This window comes from Grampus griseus (genome assembly GCF_964374135.1).
Source record: "Grampus griseus genome assembly, chromosome: 1".
Classification (NCBI taxonomy): Eukaryota; Metazoa; Chordata; class Mammalia; order Artiodactyla; family Delphinidae; genus Grampus; species Grampus griseus.
The window spans coordinates 165764033-165782135 of NC_139017.1; the positions used below are offsets into that span (position 1 = coordinate 165764033).

General features: G+C 53.9%; 1 protein-coding gene across 4 annotated transcripts in view; it reads right to left on the reverse strand.

The window, feature by feature from the left end:
* The window catches only part of EPHB2 (EPH receptor B2), a gene marked incomplete at its 5' end in the record, with an annotated part of 186390 nt that overhangs the window by 117005 nt on the left and 51282 nt on the right, over window positions 1-18103 (reverse strand). For all 4 annotated transcript variants that reach the window (XM_082654407.1, XM_082654410.1, XM_082654408.1 and 1 more), the window contains 2 exons: window positions 1513-2197; window positions 5422-5486. In XM_082654407.1, the coding sequence (XP_082510533.1) occupies window positions 1513-2197; window positions 5422-5486 (750 nt within the window). The remainder of the gene's footprint in view (window positions 1-1512; window positions 2198-5421; window positions 5487-18103) is intronic.

Consider the following 18103-nt stretch of genomic DNA (forward strand, 5'->3'; position numbering starts at 1 on the left):
AGGGAGGAGCCATGGGGATGGTGGATGCGACAGAATTTCATAAAGGTCAGGATCATTGCGATTACCCCGGGCTAAACTTTAACTGGCTCTTCGAGGCCCCTGGGAAAGGTCCAAACTCGTAGCCTGGCATCTGGAACACCCCAGGACCCAATTCCAATTGGGAAGGCAAGAGGAAGTGGCACAAGCAGGCTTCAAGTCTCCTGTGTCACCACCATCACCACCATAGCTCCCACTGCAGAGAATCTGTGCCACGCTGGGCTGTATATGTGGCATCTCATTTAGTTAACATTTATTAACCTCTTACTGTATATTAGAAGCCATCAAAAGTGCTTTACGTGTCTTAAGGTCTTGAATCCTCACAACTACCCTATGAAAGAGGGTTTCACAACTCGGATCAGGACGTCCAACTAGTAACCGGCAGGGCTGGAATGTGAACCCAGGTCTGTCTACCTTCACGGCCTTCTCACCACCATGCAGTACCTCGTACAAACTTCTTATGTTTACACACCACTTTGGTGACTCTTGGCCATAATCAAATACTACCTGTACTATTGTTTACTTAATATTTTTCTTTAAATTAACTTAAGGGGCACAGTGGTTAAGAGGGTAGTTTGGAATTACATTGCCTGGGTAAGGTTCTGTGCTACCTCCACTTATTCACTGCATGAACTGTGCATGAGCTGTGATTTCTTCCTATAAAATTGCACTTTCCTTCATAGGGTTCTCGTGAGGATTAAATGAGTTAGACATGTAAAGTGCTCAGCACACAGTAAGAATGATAATCAGGAGGGCTGGCTCACAGCAGAGCTGCACTTCCCCATCTCTTTGAATTAGAAGTAACCACATCACTTGCCTTGGCCATTGAAACGTGCACAGGAGTGACGTCTGAGCCATTCCGGGGGGGAAGATTTAGATCCCATATACAATCTGTCACACTTGCTCCTTCCTTCTGCCCTGGTGATCACAACATTCCAAATGGGGGCGTCTCCAACTGCTTGGCTCCCGGAGGGAGGAATCCCAAGCTGACTCACGATGTACAGGTAGCATTAAGTGAGAAGTAAACTTTTACTGTTTTGTCACTTCGGCGTGGCCTGGCCTATACTGACTGATACAGCAAAAGCTCAATGAAGGTTCTCTTATAAGTGTTATTTACTATGACTTATACATTTTCTTAAAAAGGAAACCACATCACTTTTGTAAATGAAGAAATGAAGGGTCACCTGGCATCATTACGTAATAATTAAAAGGAGAACCATTTATCCTCAGCTAACATCAGCCTGCACACCCCCTGTAGTACGTACACACACCACCGTTCAAGAAGTGCTGTTTAACGCCTCCCTCTAAGAAGCTGAGCGACGGTTGTAGATTTGGAAACCCTGGCCACAGAGGGCCTCATGGTCAGCTCCAGGCCTCTGTGCTCACCAGCCTCCCCTCCCAGCTGCCAGGTTCAAGTCTGCAGCCAACACCAACTCCACACACTTGCAGGGGCACCTGCCCCGCCGTGGCCCTTACCTCGGCAAACAGTGCCATTCTCCACGGCCTCGAAGCCCGCTTTGCACATGCAGCGCCCGATGGGCACCAGCCACTCGCCGTCCCCGTTACAGTAGAGCTTGATGGGCACGTCCACCTCCTCCGCGTTGGCGATGCAGCTACCCCGGGCAGCCACCAGCGATGTGCTCTCAGCCCCGGACAGAGTCTCCTGGAAGATGGCGCCGTTCTGGATGATGCGGGGGCACTTGCGGTAGAAGACGCGCACGGCGATGAGAGACATGCAGCCGCCATAGTCCTGGAAGGCCAGGTAGAAGCCACTGCGGGACACGGGCCCGAAGCTCCGCACCTCGGTGTTGATCTTCATGACCCGGCCACCGAGGTCCACCTGGGAGAAGCTCTCGTCGGCGGCAATGGTGTCCACCTTCACCCACGGGTTCTCCATCCAGTTGGGGAAGGTCTTGGTGGCCGAGTCGAAATCGGCCTCATAGTAATAGAGATTGAAGGTCTCTTTGCAGGAGCCAGGCACGCTGGGGATGCTGCTGCAGTCACGCACTGAGAACTTCATCTCTACGTGGATGCGGTGGGCGCCGCGGCGCCGGATGAACTTGGTCCGTAGCCAGTTGTTCTGGCTCGATTCAAAAACATTGCACACCTGGTACGTGCGGATCGTGTTCATGTTCTCATCGTAGCCACTCACCTCTTCCCACTGCGGGTAAAATGCTAGTCAGGTGGGGGAGGTAGGGGCTTAGCCCCAGGGAACACCCTGTCTAAGAGGGGAGGCACAGACTCTTCCCTAGGGAATCCTCCAGTCTGATGGGGGTAGACAGGACACCTACCATCTGGGGCCTCCTGGTCTAATGGGGGAGGTACAGACCCTAGCTAAGGGAGCGTCCAGTCTGATGATGGAGACATGATGCTTACCATCAGAGAACTCTAAGCTGAGCGGGACACATAGCCTTGGCTCTGAGGAATCCCCCAGTCTATGAGGGAGACATGCCAATCTGATGGGAAGGGCACACACCCTGCTCTTGGTATTGCCCTAGTCAACGTGGGAGATGTGACCCTTACCCCCAGGGGTAACTAATCTGATAAAGAAGACGTGGCCCCTGTTCCTGGGAAGCTCCCACCTGGAAGGGAAACCAGGGAGAGGCCCACCCTGTCTGAAAGCAGACAGAGCTCGTGCTTGGGGAGCTACCAGTCTGATGGGGGACACAGGAATTCTGCCTGCCGGGAGCTCCCTGTCTGATCAGGGAGACACAGTCCTTGCCCTTGGGGATTCCCAGTCCAATGGAAGAAGAGCCCTCACCCCCATAACAGGAAGACAAGGCCTTCCCCCATGAGAGCAGCTCTGCTCTGGGGCCTTAAGTGGCTAAGACGGTGCCTGGAGGGACACCTTCCCGCCTTCCCGCCTGGGGTCCGCACTTCGGCGCTTCACTGGGCCCCGGCCTGGGCTCTCACCCAGCTGCGAGTTCCCAAGCCCCCCGGCTGGAAGGGGCTGGGCAGGGCCATGGAAAGTTGGAAATGGAAGGGCACAGGCCGTGTTCCCTCCACAGACGCTCACAGGCCAAGCTCACTCGTAGGCTGCGCCTTTGTTCACACTTTTGTGACCCCTCGAGCACCTCTCGTCTCTCTGCCCATCCTCTGGAACCTCTTGCCACGGGCTCTCCCTCCAGCTGCAGTGTTCGCATTCACCGACTCTCCCTTGGGCCCTCGGGGACAACCTGCCTGGACAAGTGCCGGGCACCCCCGGCCCTCTTGGTCTGGTCTCCACAGTGGGACTGAGAGCTTGCTGGGCTCAGCCACCCATCCCCTCCTTCTCCTGTGCCCCCCTTGGTGTTGGGCTGGCTGCGTCCGGGGTAGACCCAACAGCAGAGTGAACCCCACTCACCCATGCTGGGCCAAGGGTGGGTGCTGTAACAGGATCTCATTTCTTTGTCATGATTATCACATGTGGTAAGTAGGATTATTTCTATTTTAGATGAGGGAGTAGAGACCAGAGAAGCGAGGTCACCTGACCCAGGTCACACAGACCCAGACCCAGACCCAGACCCATGCTTGTCCGCACTGTCTTGAAACATGAGGACCCAACAGTGGCCCAGGAGTCCTGGGTTTTGTCCCAGCTCTGCTAACTTGATGTGTGGCCTTAGGCAAGTCACTGCCCCTCTCTGGGGCTCTATTTCCCCAACTGCCAAATGTGACTTTGGGGGGGGACGGGGGCAAGTGGTGGGAGAGGTGTCACCCTCTTTGTCCTTTTGCCTCCCTCAGATTCTCCAGGCCAAGTCTGCACAGGGCGGGGTGGTGTTTGCCAGCCCAGGGAGGGCTGATGCTGTGAAGGGCAAGCGTGCGTGGGGAAGGCTGAGCTGGCCCAGCCGCTCCTTCAGTGGTGGCTCTGAAGCTCCCTACGTTGCATTTAATTTTTTTTTTTGTGGCACCATGTGACAAAGTCAGCCCCTTGTTTCAATCACTGCTCTTCTTCGGAACTTAATTAGAGCACTTAATTAGAGCAGTCTGCCTTTCTCCCCTCTCTCTAATTAACATGCAGAGGCCCTGCAGCCTAAACACCCCAAATAATTGCGTCCGGGGGCCCTGCAGCCCAGCCTGGCCTCATTACTGGCAGGGTGGGGATGTGCGCCCAGCCGCCTTCACAGATGGAAAATTGGTGACAAGAAAGAGCCACAGAAAGAGGCCTGACCCTGGGGCCCTGCCTATTGAGAGCACAGACCTGAGGGGGGTGGGGGGACGCAGCTCCTTGGGGTAGCAGCTGAGTCCCAGCGGAGGAGCTGGGATGGGGGGAAGGGAAGGGATGGGCTGTGGGAGCCCAGAGCCCTCCCCAGAGACCAGGGGGATGAGGAGGGAATGATACTAGGACTGACAATGATGACGGTGACAGTTACTATAGCTACCTGTCACTAGGAGCCCACTCTACATCAGGCACCGTGCTAGACACGTTGCAGGAGAACCTCACAACAGTCCTGTGAGGAAGACATGATTATCACCATTTTATAGATGAGGAAACTAAAGCTCAGACAGGTTAAGGAACTGGCCCAAAATTACACAGCTGGTGAGTGGCAGAATTGGGACAGAATTTCAGGAGTGTCTGACCCCACAGTCTCTATGTAACTGCTGGGCTGGTTGTTATGGGAAGAAAGAGGAATCTCAAATTGTGCCTGGTCTTGCTCTTGGGAAGCTCGCAGCCTCCATGGGCTCAGACCACTGGACCCAAGGCAGTGGGATGATAAGAGCTCAGGAAAGGGGAGCCTAGTGTTACGGGGACCCAGAAAAGGGACCCAGAAGACTCGGTCACAGCCCTGGATGCAAACCTGAGCCCTTATCACTTACTAGCCATAGGGTCCCTGGCAGGTGGCTATAGCTCTCCGAGCCTCAGTTTCTGCACCTGTAAAATGGAGGGGATTCCTCCCCATAGGACTGGAGATGACGTAAAGGTGCTTTGATATAGTACGACACACAGTAGGTGCTCAGGAAATGACAATTCACCTTCCTCATCTATAAAATGGGGGTACTGCGTGTACCACTTCTCAGCCTCGCTTTTATTTATTTATTTATTTGTTATTTTTTGGCCACACTGTGTGGCTTGTGGGATCTTCGTTTCCCAACCAGGGATCAAACCCAGGCCCTCGGCAGTGGAAGCGCAGAGTCCTAACCACTGGACCGCCAGGGAATTCCCTCAGCCTCCCGTTTAGAATTCTATGGGATAAAGTCTGAAAGCATCCAGCATGTTGTCATGGTAACTAGCACTCCATCAATGGTAGGGGACCAGCAGGGTGGGGCAACGAGAGGCCAGGTCCTGGGACCTGAAGGAGGAGAAGGGGTTGGAATTCGGCGGGGTGGGGGAGGCGGGGCATCTGGGCCCTGCAGCAGAACCCGAGGTATCCTGGGAGACCAGGCAGGGTTTGAGGACCACTGACTCACCCCTGATGGAGGATGCACAATCCAGCCCAGCTCCGCCGTCGCTGTGGTTGAGTCCATCAGCGTTTCTGTGGAGACAGCAAAGAGTCATCACTGAGCTGCCTATGAAGCACCGTCAATCACCAAGAACCTACCTCCTGAGGGCCTGCTCTACAGAGCGCTACTTCCATTGCTCCGAACAATCATCTGGATCTAACCCTATAGACTACCCTCCCTTTAGGTCCTGCCTCTCACTCCATAATCCCGCCCACTCACACACTCCAGCCAATCATCTGATTCTATTCCTCTAGACTCCACCCCTTAAGGTCCAACTCCAGCCCTTTCACACAGGATTATGCCCCACCCTCTTAGCTAATCACATCCCTCCAACCTAGGTATTGCCCCTTTGCTCCTTTACTGGTAGGGAAGGGTCTTAATCTGGGGTCTCCTGGATGGGTTTCAGAGAGTCCTCAGGAAATCTCAAATTTTAACTTCAGACTTAGGGATCTGTTAGCTTTTCCACTTGCATCAAATTCTCAGAACTGGAATGTTGGCCTTACAGGGGCCTCCCTTGGGTCCCAGCCAAGCCGCATCAGTTATCCCACATTGACCCTCTGGCACACACCTCCTGTGAGGGATACCTTTCCCCCCTTCTCCAGGAACTTGGGGTTCTCCACTGTGTCCTCAACCCTGGGCCCCCTCCCCTAGGGTTCAGCCAACTCTGCCCCTAGGATAGGGCCCTGGGGATGGAGGGGTGTTAAGGGGTGAGCACTGTGTCCAGTGGGGCCAGACCATCACCTGCCCTCTGGGGGTTCAGGAAACTCAGATCAGCTTCTGAACCAGCCAGGCCCCACTTGCCTCCCCTTATTCCAGCAGCTGGAGGAAAAGAACCATACGGCCAATGACAAAGGAGACCCACAGGGCCAGAGAGATCCCCAATCACACCCAGATCAGGCTCAGCACCCCTCCCTCTACCCCTTTCCTGCCACAGGGGATTCCAAATACTTTTTGAACTGAACTACAATGCACTGAGAAGATTTAAATTGCTCGAGTATTCAATCACCAGATATATCCTGATGCCCATTATGTACCAAGCACTGTACTGGATACCCTGAGGGAAAAAACGGTGACTAGCAAAGCCCTACCATGGAGCAGTTCACAGTCTGCTAGTGGAGATGGGGTAGGAATACAAATAGTTGTGAGAGGGTAGGCGGAGAGACCCAGAGCATCACAGCTGGACCTTCCACACCACCTAGATCAGCGAGAGTGAGCGAGAGGCGTGCTTGCAGCTATGCTCCAATTCTGTGCCCAGGACACATCACTAATCAATCCCCACACTCTGTGGCTACACAGTGCTTCTCACCACAGTGCTCCAGGAAACGAACACCCACCATTTGAGATGCTATCCCTGGTCTAGCCTAACTGCCTCATTTTAGAAATAGGGCAACTGAGGCACAGAGAGGGGAAGAGACTTCCTAAAGATCACACAGGAGTTGGTGGCAGAGTGGGAGGTGAGGGTCTCCTGCTTCCTACCCTATAAACTTCTAGACACTTAGTTTGATGGCCTGGGCTGGATGAACTAGGGCAGAGAGAGTGGGGGCAGGGTACACAGTGTCCAGGCCTCTGTGAAGGTCAAAATGGGAGTAACAAGGTCTCGAACTAGGGCAGGGGAGGTATGGATGGGAGGATGGGAGAGAAGGAAGCATTCAGCCAGAGGTGACCCCAGTCAGACCTGTGAGCTGACAAGGGAGGATGTGGCAGTGTCCTCATGACCGCCTGTGGCTTGTGTCTGCGGTCACTGTGTCCCTTTGCACTGGCGGCTGGCGAGGGGGGAGGAGGGTGCCAGGGACGGTGGAGTCCAGTGCCAAGGGCATCTTTCTGACGGCAAATTGGAGGGAAGTTGTATCGTGCTGCTTTGGAGCTGGAAAAAGGGTTCCTTTCCACACTCCGAACGCTGCAGATATTTCCTCCTGGAGAGAACAAGGGCTGAACTTTTAACCTGTTTTCTCTCATCGGCCTCAGCCAGAGACGCGCCAAGCCGGGCTCTCTGCCTGGGCCCGAGGAACAGCTGCTGGGAGCCGTGTGGAACAAGGGAGAGAGGAGACTCTGCTTGGGACCAGAAAGGGGTCGGGCGGGGGAGGCAAGCCGCCAAGCAGGTGGCCCTACCCCTTGGCTGGATTCTTGGGCTGACCCAGAGGCCAAGCACTAGAGGATTCCACAGCCCAGAGAAGGGCCTGTGAACTGACATCCCCATCGCCTGGGTGGAAACTCAGGCCCAGAGTGGGCAAATGACTTGCCGAAAGTCACGCACTAAAGGCTGGTCCTCAAACTCTGGGCTCCCGGGGAGCTCAGGCTTGGGGGTTCCACTGCCCTCCCCGCCTCAGCCTCCCACCACATCTGGAACCAGCAAGGGGAGGATCTCAGAAGGACAGGAAGTCCATGGGCAGGCTGGTTCACAGCAAGAAGGGGCGAAAAGGAGGGTCCAGCTTGCATGTCCCCTGGGAAGGACACAGAAGGCCGGCACCTCCTGGGCTCCCTTCTCACCAAGCTGATCCTGGGCTCTGCCTTGAAGGCTGCCTCTGGGAAAGCTGTTACCCCTGGGGCCGTGGCAGGAGGGAACCCCGGGGTGTTCTCCCTACAACTTCCCCTTGGCCTTCTGCCTTTCCATGTCGACACCTCCCTCCACCCTCTGCAAAAGAGGCAGCTAAGCAGAGCAGATCAACTGGGGTCGGGAGGTCAGACTTCAATTCCAATACCCGCTCTGCCACCCACTTGCCTTGTAACCCTGGACGGGCAACCTTTGTAAGCCTCAGTTTCCTCACCTGGAGAATGGCCATAATACCCTCCGAGGGTGGACAGGAGGACGCAAGGAGACGGAAGGTCTGTTAGCTTGCAGCCCAGCGCAAAGCAGATCGTCAATAAGCGGCAGCTATTCTTTCTTAGACCGAGTGTGGTGCTTTTTGGCCGACCCAGCGCCTGCACACACCCAGCGTTTCCTCTGGGCTCGTTAGGTGGCCCCGCAAGTGAAGGCGAGTCCAAGCAGCTCCCACCACACCCCAGACCACGCTTGCCAACATCTGACAAACATCAGCCTCTCGCTCAAGGGCCGCGGCCTCTGGGGAGCCCCTCCTGGCCCGTCTGATGCTGCTTTCCTGGGATGCCCTGGTTTCCTCTTTGTTTCTCTCAAACCAAGCCCCAAAGTCAAACTCAGTTTCCCGGGGAATCTGCGGTCAGTAGTTCTTGCCTCAGGAACCTGGGTGGGTTCAAAAAGCCAAGCCCTGTTTCCATCACCAGCACTTCCCTCCTCCCTGTAACACCCCAGACTTTGCTCCTCTGATCTCAAAAACCTACAGAGGGAGAGAACGCATGTTCACTGAGACAGAGACCCTGTCCATTAGGAGCCAGAAACCCTTACCCACATTCTCACAATGATGCCAAGGGATAGTTGATACTGTCCCATTTCACAGATGGGAAAACTGAGGCTTAAAAAGGCTTAGGAACTTGCCCAAGGTCACACAACTATTCCATTCACACGCGGTGCTCCAGCTGCAGATTGTTTGGTACTCTCTCACACACACTGTTCCTTCTGATCTTCTCCCCTTCTACACCTTCTTTACCTGCCCCAAGACCCAGCACAGGGCTTCACACTTAGTAGGTCTTCAGTTGAAGGCTGAAATCCCCTTCCCTCCCCTAAAACTGTACGGCTTGAACACATGCTCCATCAGGACACCATCCATGACTTCAGCTGTTTCCACCTACAGCCTGCACTGTTATTTAATTACAAAATTTCTTCTGACTCTTTTTTTTCTCTTAAGTGCATTTTAAAGAGGAAAAAGGTTATCATTATTACAAATGGTAAACCAATATCACTTGCCATAAAAGGAAGGAAAATAAACATAAGACCATTACAATTAAAAATGTTCGTCTGCAAACTAGCTAACATCATCTCACTTCCTACAGTTTGGGGACCACTAGGCTCCACCAAGCTGCCTGTGAACTGCTGGAAATGTCCCCGTCCCCATCCCCACGGTGACAAAGACAATCCTGTGTGCAGGGGAAGCCACTTTTGTTGTACACAGATGATTGATTAATCACCACATGATGTGACAAAGACGCAACGGGAATGTGTATGGGGTACTGTGTGTGATGGGAATCGGGTACGGAAGGCGAAGAAAACAAACAATGCAAGGACAGCTTCTTGGAGGAAGTGACATGGATAAAGGCTCGAAGAATGAATTAGAAGGGAGTTAGGAGAGGCTGAGTGGGAAGGTTATGCAAGGCAGAAGGGACAACAGAGGCAAAGGCACGGAGGAGACAACAGCATGGTTTGTGGGGATAGATGTGGGGGGGGGCAGGGAGTGGTGGGAGCTGAGGACTGAGCTGCAGAGTTGGAGCAGGAACTGCCCAGTAAAGGTCAGCGGCTCTCGGAGGCCCCCTTGCTGGACCACACCCACCTGCCCACATCTTTCCCAGCCCCCCTGGTGCCGTCCACACCCTCCATCCTGCCTGACACTGCCCTTCCACTCACCTCTGGGCACCCCCACACCAGCTAGCCCTGCAAATGTCCAGTTCCCAAGCCCTGGATGCTCTAAGTGACCATTAAAAAAATCCCAGTAGGAAGATGAGGAAACTGAGGCTCTGTGGACAAGATGCTTAGCATCCAGCTGAAAGCTGGAACCAGGGCCTCCAGCCACCGGCCCAGAGTGGGAAAACAGGGTGGGAAAACAGGGTCTGGGCCCTGGGAGCGGCTTTGGCCCTTGCCCCACTGCTCCCGCACCCCCTCTGCTTCCTGGAGACTGCACAGAAGGAAGCAATCAGGAGGCCCCAATTGCACAGACCGGGGAGGCCCGAAGACCCCTCTGGCTATGTGTGAATGAGCAGTGCACATTGCAGAAATATTTGAGCTAAAAGGGGAGACACAATGAAGTCGTTAGCGTTGGGCCAACAGGAGGGTGGCTTCGCGGGGCTCTGTTTTCAGGCTGGGGTAGGTGGTCGTCCTCTGCTCCCCGACCCACCCCTGGTCAGCTCTGTCTGACCTCCCTCTTGGGTCATACTTCTCTAGGGGCACAGATACTGTTCATCTGCACTAATGACAGTAGGTGAGAGTTCCAAAGACAGGAGGAGGAACATTCATTAAACACCTACCATGTGCTAGGCAATGAGCTGGGCACTCAGGCTCATGGCAACCAGAGGGGTACACACTATTAGCCCCATTTTTCAGATGCGGAAACTGACATCAGAGAAGTGAAGCGGCCTACACGAAGGCTCACAGGCAGGGCTAGGATTTGAACCCACATGTGTCTCATTCTTCCTCTGTGTTATTTTTAGGAGGCTGCAGCTACAGCCTTAAAACACACACACACACACACACACGCGCGCACACGCGCACGCGCGCGCACACGCGCACACGCACCAGGACTTTTTGTATGCTCTCTCTGTTTATGGCCCTGTGTAGGACAGGAGGGGGAAGAGGCGGGAGGGCAGCAGGGGAGTGGGGCAGACTGTCTATGCTAGAACCTTGGTTCTGGTAAGTTCTAGTGTGTGACTGCAGGCAAGATCGTCCTCCTCTCTGGGCCTCAGTTTCCCCCATCTGTAAAATGGGTCACGTGAGAATTAAGTGACATCATGTAGGTGAGTCCTGTTGATCTCCAGTCTCCCAGGGCCCTCATTCTGGGGGAGCGCTGTGTCTGTTTCCCTCACCACTGTAACCTTAGCACTGAGAACTGGTTCTGATACACAGTAGATATATTCGATCTGCACATGGAAGCTGGGTGAGGTTTCTAAAGCCCATGTCTGATCATGTCTTAACTGAGCTTAATGCCCTTCAGAGCTCCCACTGTCAGCGAGATAAAGTGCTAGCTCCTCAACAATGCATTCAAGGCCCCTGCTGGCTGGGCCAGCTAATTAACTTCCAGCAGTGTCCAGCCATCCTGAATTTCCTTCTGCTTGCAGAAGCTACTATGTTTCCTTGGGCCTTGGTGACTTGACTGTTCCCAATTTTCCTGCTTGGAATGTCTGGCCCTTCCAGCTTTACAGCCTGGCTAACTTCTCTTCCAAAACTTAACTCAAAGGCTCTTTCTTCCTGGCAGCTGTCCCTGAGTTCTCCTGGGTTAAGTAACAAGACCATGGTCATTCAACACACATCTACTCCACCTCCTGTGAGCCAGGCCCTGTGCTGAGCACTGGGGACGCAGAAACAGGTGAGCAGGTCCTTCCCTCAAGGAGCTTCCAGACTAGTGCCTGACGCGTGAACTTTCTACAGGGAGAGGCAGAGTGAAACAGCTGGTCCGGGCCGCGAGCCAGGAGACCCAAGGGAAGAAAGGATTAGCTTTGACCAGGGAATCAGCGAAGGCATCTCAAAGGAGGTGGCATTTGAGCTGGGAGAAGAGGGGAAGGGCATGCCATGTAAAGGGCGTGACAGAATCAAAGGCACGGAGGTATGAAACTTGAGGGGCAGTTTGGGCAACAGTAAAACCTGAGGACGGGGTCTCGATGCAGGGCTCTGGGCTAAGGGTTTGCCATTCATTATCTCATGGCATCGTAACTATTGATAAAGTAGGTACTTTATTGAATCTCCCTTTACAGATGGGAAAACTAAAGTTAGGAGAGATTGTTCAAGGTTTTCATGGCCGGGCCGTGGCGGAGCTGCGTCTGCCTTGCACCAAAGCCCATATTCTTAACCACTGCTTCATGCTGGAGTGTCTGTCCCATGGGATGGGAGCAAAATGCTTTGTGGATGGATCTGTTAGCTTGGAATGGGGCCAGACCTGTAGGGCTTCAAATGTGGAGCTAAGGAGTTTGAATCCTGTCCCAAAGATCCAAAATGGGGCAATGGGGAGCTATAGAGGGTCCCTGAGGAGAGTAGTGACATGGTCTGTCCTGAGAACATGGTCGATCCTGAAGATGGACAGACACCTCGTAGCTATTCCCTGGGGTCTTTGTCCCAGACTGGCCAGCAGCCCACAGCCCAGGCAGCCCTTCAGCCTGGCACATGACCCAAGCCTCAGATGCTGCTCTGAACCCTTCCCAGCAGCTCTGGCTGCTCCCTGGTGGGGCCAATGAGGCTGAGGTGATTCAAACACAAGCCCGTCTACCCCACCACAGCCTGGTGAGATGCTAGCCACAGCCTGGAGGCCAGACCTGGGCTATCAGTGGCTGGGAGTTGGAGCCTTCTTTCCACAACCCATACTAGAATTCTGAGAGGAGGCCACAGTCAGGAATCAGCAGATAAAGTTCAAGGCCATCGATAAGCCTGGTAATTTGGCGAAGTCACTTCACCTTTCCAAGCCTCAGTCCCTTCCTCTATTAAATGGGGATCACAACATCCTCACTCTGTGTACCTCACAGAGTTGCTTAGAGGATCCAAGGAGGAACTGGGTGCAAAGGTCTTTATAAAATGCAAAGGCTGGGCCATACGAAGGCAACGGTGAAAATCACTAACACTCACAGAGGAAGACAGTGGGCTTCACCGACCCTGTCTCATTGACCTCCCAGAGCAAGTAATGGAGAAACCAAGGCTTGGTGGAGAGATCAAGGACTCCCCCAAGGCCACACAGCCAGTAAGGGGCAGGGCAGGATGGGACCTGTTCGGTCTGAGCCCAGAAACTACCAGGTTATGATGCCTCGCAAATGGGAGAGGAAAAAATCAGAGCATTTGTGTACCATGCCCTCAATGCCAGGTCTTGAGCACTCTGCACACCCCGCAAGGCTTGTGCTGTTATCCTCATTGTACAGACGAGAAAACTGAGTTCAGAAAGGCTAAGAGACCTGCCTAAAGACACACAGCCAAAAAGCAGCAAAGCTGGATTTGAACCATCAGCCCAACTGGGTTTCCCGTGGTCTCTCCGCTGAAAACCAGGTGAGGAACAGCGGCTAAGAGGGTCTTGGGGTCACTGGTCCAAAGCAACCAAGTAGGGGGTGGTGATGCCAGAGCAGCCCTGAGAAGGCTATGGGTCTTATAAGGTGAAATCTGCCAAGAGGCAGCCTGGTATTTTTCCGGCGCGGCCCCCCTGCTCCGCCCCCAGGCTCACGGAAAGGGGACCCAGCTAATGTAAAATCCTTCTGCCCAACGACTCTCCCAGCACATACCCCTACTTGTCCTCCTGCCGCTCGGAGGCCCTTCTCTGCCTCGGTTGCCTGCCTGGAGCCTGTTCTTGTTTTCTCAGGCCTGGCCGGAGGAGTCCCCACGACGCCGGCTCCTCCACTCTGTCCCCCGCCTGCCCACCGCTGGCCTGGGCATCCGCCAGCGCCAGCCGCCTGGCTGAAACCCAATCCTCCGGGCCAGCCGGGGTGCTCGCTAACAGCAGGCCGCATTGTGCGGCCGGGGCTTTGGGAGAGTTTGGATTCGCTGCTTGGGGACCCACTTAACCTCCGCAAAGGACAGGATGATGGATGGGGGTCTGGGAAGGGGTTGCTTGGGGGGCGGGGGGGGGCGGTAAATGAACACTAGGGCTTTCTGGGGAAGGGAAAGAAGGGAAGCGGGGACGGGAATGGCCCTGCACACAGAAGAGCTGTCAGTCCTCACGACAACCCTGAGGGATGTCTGTTACTCTTACTGGTCCCATTTTATACAGAAGGAAAATGAAGCTCTGAGAGGTTAGGTGACTTGGCCAAGGTCACACAGCGAGTCAGAAATTGAACTCACTTCTATTGCCCTTGAGTCTTCCTGATACACCAGGCTGCCTTTCACAGCCAGCATTTGTCCAATGCTTTTTAATTTTTTTATAAATTTTTTTATAAATTTATTTATTTATTTGTATTCATTTTTGGCTGCGTTCGGTCTTCGTTGCGGTGCGCGGGTTTCTCATTGCGGTGGCTTCTCTTGTTGTGGAGCACAGGCTCTAGGCGTGCAGGCTTCAGTAGTTGTGGCACGCAGGCTCAGTAGTTGTGGCTCGCCGGCTCTAGAGCGCAGGCTCAGTAGTTGTGGCGCACGGGCTTAGTTGCTCCGCGGCATGTGGGATCTTCCCGGACCAGGGAGCAAACCCGTGTCCCCTGCATTGGCAAACCACTGTGCCACCAGGGAAGTCCCCCTTGCCATAGCCATTTTAAAGAAGAGGAGACACACTCAGGTAGGCAGTTACTTCCGGGACCCGCCTCGGGCTGGCTAAGCGAGGCAGGAGCCCAGGCACTCCAGGTGTTTACAGTAGGCACCCCTTCTGAGCGGTTGCTAAATATTTTGCATCTCTCCTCTGCCCCTTGGACAGACCTCTCACTCTGCAGTCCAGCACTCACGGCGCTCCTCTCCCTGCAACATTCCTCGCCCTTCTGACCTGCCCAGGACACTCATACACATCCTTCAAGACCCATCTCAAATGTCACCCCCTTCTAGAAGCCCTTCCTGATGACCCCAGCACTGGGGTTTCCACAGTCCTATGTGTACCTCTCATTGTCACCTTTGTCACCCTGCCCTGAGACTTTTACTCATCAGCCCAACTGGATTGTGAGTACAACATGGGCAGGGCAGAGTCTGGATCACTGTGATAGCCCCCAGCCTCTGTTAAAGCCACGTACCCCCCACCTCGCCCCGACCCCCCCACAGCCTACCCAGACATCAAATGCTCTTTTCTGCTTACACCCTCTGGGTGTCTGGATTTTTCCTCCAGGAAATACGGTTACTGTTATCAAGATGGCTCCATATATTATATAATACAAAGCACTTACTTAGTGCCAATGACTGTGCTGTCACTCCTTTGATGCTCGTAACACCCTATGAGATAGAATTATTATTGTCCCCATTTACCTATCCACCCATCATCCATCCAACTAGCCATTCATCCATCCACCGTCTCACCTACACCATCCATCCACCATTCCACTCACCCTATAACCTACCACCCATTCATCTACCTGCCCATATACCAAGCTTCCCACTTAAGTATCCAATCATCAGGCATACATTTCCCCATTAAACCAACTTCCTTTCCTTCCATCATCTCTTGCTCCTTTTCTTCCTATAGATGGGGGAAAATGAGCTTCAGGGAGGTTAAGCAACTTGCCCAACATCACATAGCTAGTAAGCAGCAGATCCAGGAGTTGAACCAGGTACACTTCTTTTTTTTTGCGGTACGCGGGCCTCTCACTGCTGTGGCCTCTCGCGTTGCGGAGCACAGGCTCTGGACGTGCAGGCTCAGCGGCCATGGCTCACAGGCCCAGCCGCTCCGCGGCATGTGGGATCTTCCCGGACCGGGGCACGAACCCGTGTCCCCTGCATCGGCAGGCGGACTCTCAACCACTGCACCACCAGGGAAGTCCTCATTTCACTTTAAACTGTCCTGTTGCATGCAGGTTTAATATTATAAGTCACCTCAAATCCTTTTGGATGTGTGTGAAGTATAAATTACAAATCAATAAGACACAGGCCACTCTAAGTCCAAGCTGGGGACTCTCAGGTTGGAGTCAATTAGGAAGCCTCCTGCAAGACCTGCTGGGACTAGATCTCTTTGCCTCACTGGCACTGGTTTCTCCCAGTGAAGGACAATTAACTCAAATCTCAGAACCCAAACCATACCTCTGCTTCTGGGCAAGATGTGGGGCATTTAGCCACGTGTAATTTTACTGTTCATTCATTCACCCACTGACCCACACACCTACTCATCTATCTATCTATCTTTCCAACCATGCAGTCCTTATAACCCTCCATAAACTATCCTGCCATCTACTCACCCAGCCATCTACCTAGTTACCCATTTGCATGCCTATCTATTCATTTATCCATCCATCCATCCATCCATCCATCCATCCATCCATCCATCCATCCATCCATCTTCTCTCTGAGCCAAGCTCCCACCCGTCCTTTCTCTCTTTTCATTCATCTATCCACCTGACCATTCATTTACCTGACCATTCACATCACTCATTCATGTCTAAAAATCTGCCACCTATCTATCTCCTCCCATCTATCCAGACTGCATTTATTGAACACCTACTATGTGCCAGGGCTGTGCTAAGTACTGACAATCAAAAACAGACTGACCTCTCAATGCGCTGCTTTGGGATAAACTCTAAATCCTTGATGGTTCCCACCCCCAATTCCCAAGGGCTTCCCAAGTTCCACATTCTACCCCTGGATTTGGCCCCTTGCTCAGGCTGACATCCTGGGTTCTGTCCTGCTGCCTCTGAATCTGGTTTCCCTCTGCCTCCAGATAACGCCCTTCACTTGGGCACCCCCCCTGGCCTGTAGACCTGGCTTCCCCCATCATATCAGGCATGGATATGGCTGAGGCCCATCGCACCCCACAGAGGACCCAATGAATGAGAACTTGGGCCCAGAACCAGCCTCACCTCCAACTGTGAACCCCTGTTGCACAGTGTGGAAGGGGGATCCCGAGCATAAACAGACGTAACTGCAGAGCAGAGCAGGGACCCTAACCCTGCCTGGGAGTCAATGGAGACTCCTCAAGTGTGTGACACCTGGCCTGAACCCCAAGGTACTGAGCAGGAGACAGCCAGGCTGGAAGGAGGGAAAGGGAGAACTGAGAGGAGGAAGGGTGTTCTGGGCACAAGGAACAGCTTGTGCAAAGGCTGGGAGGAGAGGACAAGCATGGCCCCTGCAGGGAGCTGCACGAGGGAGGAGGAAGTCCTGGGAGAAAGAGAACTACGGACACCACAAAGAGCCTCGAATGCCAGGCCGAACAGCCAAGACCAGCCCGAGGGCAGCAGGGAGCCATCGAAGGCAGGTGGCCTGATTCAGTCGTCACTGCATTCTCTGGTGTAACCGAGCCATTTTATAGATGAGGAAATTACACCCTTGGGATCAGAGAGGTGCAGAGGGCTGCCCCAGGTCACACAGTTGGTCAGGGGCAGAGCAAAGATTCCATCCCACGTCTGATGGCTCCAAAGCCCTCGCTCATCCTGAAAGCAGCTGCTGTCTCAGAGGAGCCGTTTCCAGAACGCCTGCATCCCTCCTATGCTAATACTCCCCCTCCAGCTCTGCCCCTGTGGCCCTCGGTGGCCGCGTCAGTACGGTGATAGAACGGCCAGGGCGCCATCTCTGCTCAGCGAGACTTCGCCTGCTCCCTCTGCCTGGGCTCACTTGCCGGCTGCACCTGGCCCCTCGGGTGATTAAGCAGACACAGCTCTGCTGGGGCGTTTTCTCATGCGCCCCTGTTCCCCATCGTCATCTTCACGATCAGAGCCTCCACATCTTCCTCATCAGTTACCGTTCATTCCTTACCGTTCCCGACTTCCTGAGGGGCGATGCCAGACAAAGAGGCAGGCGGGCCCAAGAGCTTTTCACTACTGGGGCTCACGACATGACGGCACAGAAGGTTCATGACCGTGGAAGGGCCTGAGAAGGGACAGGACTTGAAATGAAGGGTCCTTAGGGTGGAGAAGACACTAAGGAAAGGGATCTCTGAGTCAGAGGCAGGGAGGAGTCTGGCCAGGAGGTGAGGGAATATGACCCCCACCAGCAGCATCTCCATCACCATGGAGACTGTTTATTGAGCACCTACTCTACGCCAGGCACTGTGCCATGCAAGGGACATCCAGGAGGGCATCTGAGTTCATCTGAGCCTCCCCTGCCCCTTCCAGGGGCATGCAGTCTCCATTTTGCAGACAAGTAAACTGAGGCTCAGTGAGGACAAGTTAGTGGGCCAAGATCCCCCGCAAGTTGGTGAGGAAGGTAGAGTTTGATTTCTGGGTTGTGTGACCCAACTCCTTTCGTGACCCTAAGAAGCCTTTTGGGAGTCCACAGTCTCAGGTGAGG